Source organism: Tauraco erythrolophus, chromosome 25 (assembly GCF_009769465.1).
Source record: "Tauraco erythrolophus isolate bTauEry1 chromosome 25, bTauEry1.pri, whole genome shotgun sequence".
Lineage (NCBI taxonomy): Eukaryota > Metazoa > Chordata > Aves > Musophagiformes > Musophagidae > Tauraco > Tauraco erythrolophus.
This window is the reverse complement of record NC_141489.1, coordinates 3,476,150-3,485,113: the sequence shown is the minus strand read 5'-3', so window position 1 is coordinate 3,485,113 and position 8,964 is coordinate 3,476,150. Positions and strand designations below refer to the sequence as shown.

The 8,964-nt window shown below is 59.5% G+C and overlaps 1 protein-coding gene across 1 annotated transcript; it reads right to left on the bottom strand.

Annotated features, from left to right (window-relative positions):
• Positions 1–1,541: 1,541 nt before the first annotated feature.
• On the bottom strand, positions 1,542–7,915 carry LOC104381860 (parathyroid hormone/parathyroid hormone-related peptide receptor). Its single transcript, XM_086626329.1, has 13 exons — positions 7,838–7,915; positions 6,274–6,379; positions 5,731–5,841; positions 5,488–5,609; positions 5,179–5,273; positions 4,633–4,819; positions 4,021–4,174; positions 3,772–3,832; positions 3,135–3,201; positions 2,757–2,851; positions 2,266–2,407; positions 2,125–2,166; positions 1,542–1,901 (listed from the first exon to the last, which is right to left on the bottom strand). Exons 1-13 carry the CDS (start codon positions 7,913–7,915, stop codon positions 1,542–1,544), a joined length of 1,620 nt encoding a protein of 539 aa, XP_086482455.1.
• Positions 7,916–8,964: the final 1,049 nt, after the last annotated feature.

Below are 8,964 nucleotides of genomic sequence, written 5' to 3'. Positions count from 1 at the left end.
CCAGAGTGGAGCAAACGCTCCCACCGTAGTTGTAGATGCCCCATCCCTGGAAGTGTTCAAGGCCAGGCTGGATGAGGCTTTGAGCAACCTGGTGTAGTGGAAGGTGTCCCTGCCCATGGCAGGGGGGTTGGAACTGGATGATCTTTGAGGTCCCTTCCAACCCAAATCATTCTATGATTCTTCCACCCAGCTGTGCCTCTTCCACGTTGTACAGCGCGTGTTTTCCTGGATGGGAGGTGATGTGGATGTGCCCAATTCTGGACCACTTAAAGAATATGAATCCTGGAGCCTTTCCCTTCCCTAACGTGCCTCCTGGCCTTCTGGCTGGCTGTCCCTCCAGTGCTTCCTAATCCTTGTGACTCACTTTATATCTTTGCTTTTCACTGGAAGATCTGGGAACGTGCAGAAGTAGTTACATGTTCTCTGTCACTGTCTTTATCATGAAATTACTGCCTTGAGGGAATGTGTCTCATCGGAGCGCGTAGGGAAAAAGGTCTCCATGCTACCACCAACAAGCTGTTTAATTTTAACTGGCACATGTGCCCCCCTTTCCCAACAAGGTTGTAGTTCTCCCCTCCCCTGTGGCCTGACTGAACTGCCTGGGCTGGGCATTGCAAGCTCCTTGGGGAATGTCTTTTCCCGTCAGGGTGATGAGCTTTCCCGGGCAGTGCACGTGTAGCAGAGTGGGCACTGGGAGCGAGCAGCAAGAGCAGACCTGGCTGGGAGCGGGGCCGGGTTTCCAGCCCTTTACACCCTCTGCTGTCCTCCAGCAACGGATGGCTGTTCCCAACACCCCTGAGTCCCGATGGAGTCTGAGGACGGCAGCAAGCCGTGCAGACTGTCTCTTTATTCACTTTTTAGCCTGCAGAAAGATGACAGGGCCAGGACTTGCGTGCGGTGGTCCCGAGCTGTAAAGCCTGGGGCACCCGGGGGTTTGCTGCGCCCTTCCCGGGCGTAAAGCTTGACCTGCCGCCCGGAGCCCATCGTATCCCGGTGACCCGTGCTCCCTGTTTGTGGCTGAGCGTTACGCGTTGGGCTTCACAGGATCTGTGAGCTGCACAAGGGTGTGAGTAAGGGCAGGGGGAGCCGCACCGTAGCTCTGTGGCTGCTCTTCACTCTGCCAGCCCCGGGCTGTACAACGCAGGAATTGGTGCTAAATAGGGGAATTGGACTTCAGGATTATGGGCTCCTTGAATCAACTTTATACACGCTGGAGCTGAAGTCACCTTCCAGACTGTGGAGGTAAGGTTGAGCCTGGAGGGTTGTTTCCTGGCGGTGATTCAGGGCTTTGCATGCTCAGACATCCCATCAATCACTCGCGCGTGGAAGGAAGAAGGAGGTTTGGAACTGGCTGCCTCGTTTTTAGACCACGTAGGTAGAAGCAGCGAGAGCACGTGGTCCCTTTGCACGCTGGCTGTGAGGGAAAGGGAACTGTTGTTCCAGCTGCTGTCCCTGCCCCTGCCCCAGCATTCCGGGGAAGCAAAAAAAGAGCCCGAAGCGTGAGGATCAGCAGCTGGATGTCCGGATGGGAGAGACACTGTTCACAGCATCGTCTCCATCTCTTTGCTTAGGTTGGAGTGACACTGGTTTGGGTCTGTTAAGTCCACTGAATTTTCCCTGCAGGCTTTCTGGCTCATCTCCTGGGTCGGACAGGGCAAAAAGTTATCCGAGGCAAAGGAGCTGGGGATGTAGCCGGGCAGGCTGGCACGGGCCGGGAGCAGCAGCCCCCGCTGCTGGGTGCTCCCTGCCCCTCGCCCCGCCAGGCTCATGCTGAAGCTGGTGGTGGCATGGGAGGCCAACCCGCCGCAGCAGCTCCCTGCCGCGCTGGTGGCACGCGCCTTCTGCTTGAAGTCCAGCGCCAGGCTTCTCCGAAAATGGGCTTTCTTAATCTCCGCCTGCACCTGGGGGAGAGATCGGAGAGGCTGCCGGTGCCCGGAGCCAGCAAAACAGGCATCCCGTCCCCGTGGTTTTCACTCCTAAGTGCTTTTATTTCCCTTCCAAATCCTACTGAGAGGAATGGATCTGAATTTTCCTTTTTGTTATCCCAGCCTGGGGGCTGTGGGTTAACTCCCCTGACTCTAACGGGGCTGGGACAGGGAACTCGGCTGCTCGCGCTTCACTTACCTCCCCGTTGCAGAAGCAGTAGATAAAAGCCACAAAGAAACCCTGCCAAGAGACAGAGGGGCAGTTGGAGTCCTGAGCTCTCCGCGTGCCTCCCCCCTCCCCATCGCTCGGTGTTCGGAGCAGGGACCCCTGCCCATGTACCTGAGAGGAGTTAAAGAGCATCTCGTAATGCATCTGGATCTGCCACAGGACCCCGGAGACTTCGGTGTAGGGCATGGCCATGAACACCACGTAGTGGACTCCGAAAAGTGGCATCAGCACCAGCGTGGACTTCAGCAGTTTCCTGAGAGGAGAAACACTCGTGGCCATCAGCCGGGGCCGGCCGGGCGCCCACGGCCCCCTCGCAGGCATCGCTGAGGTGCCAGCGGAGAGGGCGGCTGCTTGGGCTCCTGCTGCCGCGGCGGGGCACGTGTAGCTGCTGCAGGGGGTCCAGCTCGGAGAAGGCAGCAGACAGAGCCTGAACCTGCTGTTTCAAGCAGAACGAGCTGCCAGAAGCGCTGGCTGCCATCACCCTGCAGCCCTTCCCACACCTCTGCTCTTCGTTCACCACCCTCTGGGGAGCCATCTCAGCTGGACAGGCAGAAAATGAACCAGACCACCAGGGTCATGGTTTTGCTGCTGCCAGCACTTGCCTGTACTGCTGCCGGGGGTCCAGCTTCCCCGTGTTCGTCTCCCAGAGCTTGGAGGCCAGCACCCGGACAATGTTGAGGAAGAGGAAGAAGTTGACCTGCCGACAGACACATGCTGCGGGTTTGTTGCCCACAGTGACCCAAGCCTGCCCAAGCAGCCCCCCCAGGATGAGGACAGGCAGTTCTGGGTGAGTGGGGGGGATGCTGTGGTCAGAGTGGGGACTGACTGGTGCCCCTGGGTCCCTCTGCATCACATGGACCCTCCCTGGGTGCCGGAGTGGCTGGGAACACAACCCCAATGACCACAAGCAAACGGCTCTGGGTCTCTATCGATCTCCTTTCCCCAAAAGGGTTTTGGAGACTCAGCCACGGGATTCTTACCACGATGGCAGCCAAGATGGGGACTTGATAAATCCACTTCAAGTTCCCTGCGCTGAGGTCCCAGCACCTGAAGAGACCAGTAAAGAAGCACCTTGGAGAAGCCTGAAATCACTGGTAAGGGAAACGGGCAGCGGACGGCTCCCTGTACTCACAGCCACCGTCCCCATCCTCCCACCCTTCCTCCCTTTGTGGAGTTTGTGTAAATCTTGACCCAACAGCAGCCGTGTTACAAGCATCCACAACCATCGTGGTGTTGCAAACCAGTTTTAAATTAGCATTAACTTTCCTGAGGGCTCCTTGGCCAACTCGTCTAAAACTCCTGCTGTATGTTTGGTGGCCTTTCTCCTTCTGAAATGCTTAACTTTAGAACATGCCCTTTAGCATTCATCTTTGCACTGTTTATTGATCAATTTAGGGTGTAAACCTGCATCCAGCTTCCTCCCAAATGCAGAACAAAACCACTATCCTTCTGGATTAGCGACGATTTTATCAACAAGCCTTGTACATCTGTTGAGTCCTCTTGTTCTTTTCAGAAAATTCTCATTTTCAGAAGTTCTGGTGCCCACAGATTTTTGCTAACATTTGCACCCAGTCTTTCCCTCCCCAGAAGACTGTTGGAGAAGGTGGACCTACGTACTGTGTATCTGCCAGGGAGGCCCTGACGCTGGCCCAGACAGACACGAACACAGCGGGGAGACCTGGAGGGGCAGGAACCAGAGTGAGGAGCATGGCTGAAGCATCACATTTGCAGACCAAAGTGGTCCCTGGCAGCTCGTCTTCATCCCACCACCCTTCCCTGGGCACTCGGTGCCGCTCAGCCATGGCTGATGCCCCAGCTCCCAGCTGGTCTCAGTGGCCACAGCATTGGGTTGGGGTCCATGCTTACCCCAGCCGATGATGATGAGGACCCACAGGTAGTTCTTGTTGGAGAGGAAGGCCATGAAGATCAGGCTGTGCAGGTAGAGACCTTCCACCAGGATCCAGTAGTGGTTGGTGGCCAGAAAATAGAGGAAGAGGGTCACCACCACCTTGCAGCCAACCTGCGGACATGCAGTCAGAGAGGTGCCCACATCAGGCTGTCCTCTGAAAGCAAAACTCGGTGGCTTTGGCTCTCTGGCCAGCAAAACCCAGGCTGTGCCCCATGCATGGCTCACGTTCCTCCTCTGGCAGGGAGCTACATCTCCCCTGGGATATTCCAGCATCAGACATAGAGCAGGTGCTCTGGGCATTGCCCACAGGAGAGGTCTTTCCCGTACCAGGGCACTCTGAGCTCAGACAGGCTGCAAGACCCAGGTCCTCTGTGGCTCTACCTCTACTGTGGGACCAGGATGGGAAGAAGCTGGGCAGAGCTGCAGGTGGCCCCTCATCCCTCCCCGCCTGCATCACCCCTGGGCAGCACAGCCCCCATCTGGGAGGGTCCCAAGTGCATCCCCTTGCACCAGGGCTCCTAAATCCCCTTTTTCCCTGACCCTGCCTCCGGTCCCAGCGTGCCACTTGCCAGGTGGGTCCGTTGTCCCGGGGAAGGACCCATTTCTGCCTTGAAGTCGTCCTCCCGCATCTTCTCCGTCTCGCTGGCCAGCATGCCCGAGTAGAGCACCGTGTCCTTCACGAAGATGCTCACCGCCCGGCAGATGAAGGAGGTGAAGAGGTGGACGTGGATGTAGTTGCGTGTGCAGTGCAGGCGCCTATGGAGAAGGATGTGACACCAGCCCAGCCCCGGCTGCCCAACAAGCTCATCGCACCCGGGCTCGGACAACAGTGGAGTCCCAGAGGAGGTGAGCTCCAAGGTGTCAGCCCTCCCACGGGCACAGGAGCCAGATCTGGGGGCAAGTAGGGTGTCAACTCCTTCAAAAGTGGGGTGGAGTGGACGGGGAGCTGGTCATACTGGGGGTGTTCTGGGGCTTTGGGAAATGGTCTGATGTTTGTGGTGGGGTTTAGGGCCATCCCCCAAGGGGCTGCCCCCCCTCAAGGTGGTCGTGTGTGCAGACGGTGGGGAGAAGATGGTTCTGCCCCACACAGGGGTGAGGGTTCAGCTCCTCCTTACTTGAAGTACGAGAGGATGCAGACGGCGACGACGAGGGAGGCCAGGGAGATGGAGTAGCCGACGGTGTACATCAGGTGCAGGCGGTCAAACACCTCCTGGAAGAGAAGGGCTGTGCTCCACAACCCCTCTGCAGCCCAGGCCCCCCCTCTGCCCCCCGCTCCAGGCTGAGAGCACAGGAGCAGCAGGGCTTGCTTGGGGAGCAGAGGGAGGAGAGCTCCCCGCTCCCGGCAATTGCCCTGGCCTTTGATGCACGCTTCCCCAGTCCCCATCCCAGCCCCTTTTCCCAGCACCTCCGATGCGCAGGGTCACCTTCTCCTGGCTCCGGCTCTCGGAGAAGAGCAGAGCACATTCGGTGTAATTGGCCCAGGTCTTGTTCATGCTGAAAGCCACAGCCCACGTCCCGTCAGCGCTGCAGTACCTGTAGGCATGACCTGGGAACGGCGCCGGGCACCGTGACAGCGGCAGCACCCGCGGGAAGCCCGGGCACATCCCTGCTCGGGGGAGGGTTGTGCCCAAGGGGAGGTCGCTCCCTGCCCGGGTACAAGCGCTCACCTTTGTGGTTGAAGTCATAGATGTAGTCGGGGCAGGGCACCGGCACCTCCTGGCCGGGGGAGCCCTTCGGCCAGCAGATAATCCCGTCCCACTCCGGAAGGCAGCTGGTGTCTGGCCAACGAGCAGAGACACGTCTCGCTTTGGCTCCGAACAGGGCCACATCGTGCCCTCCGGCTTCCCCAAGCGGGTGCTGGACCAGGGCAAGGAACACGCGCTGGCACACGACCACCCCTGGGGTCCAGGGGGAGGGACACGTCCCATCACATCCCACCTCCTCCTGGGGGGTCCGAGGCCCCTCCGTGTGCTCTGGTTTGCAGTGTGCACAGGGCAGCCAGCGCTGCCTAATCAGGGTGAGAATTTAATTAGCACCTGATTGTGCCCAGAGCATCCAGGAGCTGCACAAACCCACACTAGGACACCTGGCCCCCAGGAGCTGCATGTCTCCTTGACTCCATCCCACTCCCATCGGAGGAGAACGCATTCCCCACAACGTAGCCAGATCCACCAGGGCTGGCTGACCTGTGCGCAGGCAAGGGATGCTACCTTTGGTCTTCTCCAGTTGGGCTTTTATGTCTCTCTGACATTTCTCCTTAGCTTCCACCAGGAGGTAGATCTGCTCTTCTTTTGTAAGAACGTCATCGGGGTCGACCTGCCGAGACAAAACCGAAGTGATGACCTCTCCATCTGTACATGGCTTGGTTTGGGCCAGCAGTGTCCAACGGCAGTTTGGCTCAGGTCTCCTCTTGGTGCTCATGATTTAGAGTTTCATCCTCCCTAGGACAGCTCGACCCACCCTGGTGCTCTCCACGTCTCCAGGGCGCTGCCACTGCGTGCTCGGTGGCATGAGCCACCCGTGGCCTCAAGCCAGGAGCTGGGAGCGAAGCTGCTCGGTCCCAGCAGAACCCCAAAAGTGGTTGAGGAGACACCCACAAACGCTTCCTGACTCAGGGCAGGACCCACATCACTCCTGCTGCCACAAAACACCCCGTTGCTCCCTGCCACCAACCCCCAAATCCAACCAGCTAATTAACACCAAGCCCCAAATCACAAAGGGGTTCAGGGGCTGCTACAGGAACATCATCTCCTAATGTGGGAATGACGACGCTTGGCTGAACCCCGCGGCGTGGTGGTCTCGCCCACAGCCTTGTCCCATCAAGCAGGAGCATCGCTGGGGCGAGAAATGAGTCAAAGCCAGTGCAAGAGGCAGACAAGGAGGACTGGAGCACGCATGGAAGAGGGATGTGCTGGTAGGCAAAGCTGATGGAGCAGCCCTGGCATGGCCGGGCTCTCCCAACCGGGCAAGTTGGTCTGTGCGGCTTTGAGTTGATTCCAACGACATGGGGAAGAGAAAAGCTCTGCCCACCTTCCTGTTCCCGTTTTTCCCTCTTGCAAGGCTCTGCCGGGGCTGGCAGCCCCCGGTCGAAGCGGGCGGCCAGGGCTCTGTCCGCGCCGGCGCCGCGGGCAGCGCGATGCAGATGAGTGCAGCCCGCGGCGTCGGCAGCCTCCCGGTCGCACCGCGCGTGCAAACGTCTTTTGGGATGTTTTGGGCTGAGATGCTGAGTTCGGAGCCAGGATGGAGAAGCAGCTTTGGAAGTGAAAAGGAGCTGGGATGCAGGGGGTTCACGTCGGCTCCCGCACTGCCCACGGGTCAGTGGGGCCAAATCCTGCCCCAAAGGGGAGACCCTCAACTCCCATCCACGCTCTTCCCGAAAGCAGCCATCTGGGTGGGTGGGCAGAGGGGGGCTGGTGAGGGGCGTAGGGCAGGAACGGGGGGTCCTGGCTTTGGTAAAAGGTGCTGGGTGCTCCTGGCTCTGCCCTTGCTGCATCCCCCCAGCCTCACCTGCGCTGACCATAAATCGCCCCGCTCTTTCTGCTCCCCCGACACCTCCGAGGCAGCGAACGCTGCCCTGGGTGCGTCCAAGAAATGGAAAAACCATCACATCGCCGTGTCTGCACGGCTGCTGGGAAGCTTTTAGTGGGAGCAAGAGGCTCTGCAGAGCGGGACGTGCAGCCGGGGGCACGCGGCCCCAGCCCCCCACCGGAGCAGGTCGCAATATTGAAGGGCAGGAGAGGGACCGGAGGAGCCCACGGGGCCACGCAGACTTACCAGAGCCCACGCACAGCTCAGGAGGCAGCAGCAGAGGAGAGCAGCCGTGATGCCTCCCATGGGGATGGATGCCTCCATGGTCCCGCAATGTCACTGGGATGAGGACCTCAGGGACAGCGAGCTGGAGAAAGCAAAGCCTTCACCTGGGGAGAGCTGAGCTGCTGTCAGCCCCGGGGACGCAGGTGATGGAGAGGGCTGGTGCCTTCGGTAGGACGGAGCATCTTCTGGGGGCACCTTCCCGGCTGCGGTCCCCGGCGAGGTGGCGGGAAAACCCGTCCCTGGGTGCTCGGGGCTGGGGGGGCACCCCGGGAGCCCGGCAGTGCTATAGGGAGCCGCTCACAGGCTTACCAGGCAGGGGGGTTTCTCCCCCCACCATGCCTCCTGCTATCCAGTCTCTGTGTCTTGTCTGCTTTAAGCAGCTCCTGGAGCGTGTGCAAACAATTCCCGTTGGGATGGGGATGGCTGAGGTTTATTGGCTTAGCCCTAGGTGCTAAAATCCTCTTCATTCAGGGCAGATTCCTCTTTTCAGAAACTTCTCTCACTGCCTGGCGACTCATTTTTCAGCTGTCACAGGGTCCCCCCACTGCTCCCGCGCTGCTCGGTCCCCTCCAGCCCTACACTGATCCCAAGGAGCCAAAGGACAGCAGGGATAAATCCCAGGGAGGTGGCTGGAGGTAGGGAGGCAGAGGGTGCAGGCAGGTGAGCATCACCCCGATGCTCCGAGATGGGATGGATTTCAGGCAGACGCCACTTTAACCCTTTTCCTTCTCTTGGGGCTGGGGCGTGTTTTGGGGAGATGTGGCAGGATCAATCCTGCTCCCCTGCTACGACCAGCACCTCGATGAAGTCAGCCTTCTGCGGCGGGGGCTGGTGGCTGCAGCAGCACCACTCCTGCCCGTGGGAGCAGGCAGGACAGATGGACAGTCCTGGCACCACGGAGTTTCCACCCTTGGGGATGCCTCACGCAGCCCGTGAATGAGAGGAGCCGAAACGGCAGGGCTGGAGGGTCGGAGCTGGTACCACTGCAGCTCCCACCCTTGTCAGTGGAGCAGTGGGAGCAGTCTCTTGTCACCTGCCTCTCCTCGGGCTGTCCCCTGTGTTTTGGGATCACGCAGACACTCGGATTG

Bases quoted from the DNA above. Each gene is read 5' to 3' on its own strand.
- LOC104381860 (XM_086626329.1), bottom strand. From the start codon at position 7,915: ATGGAGGCATCCATCCCCATGGGAGGCATCACGGCTGCTCTCCTCTGC. The intron at 2,852-3,134 runs GTAAGAATCCCG...GTCTGTCGGCAG, and splicing joins CCATCTTGGCTGCCATCGTG to GTCAACTTCTTCCTCTTCCT. The intron at 1,902-2,124 runs GTAAGTGAAGCG...TCTCTCCCCCAG, and splicing joins ACTGCTTCTGCAACGGGGAG to GTGCAGGCGGAGATTAAGAA.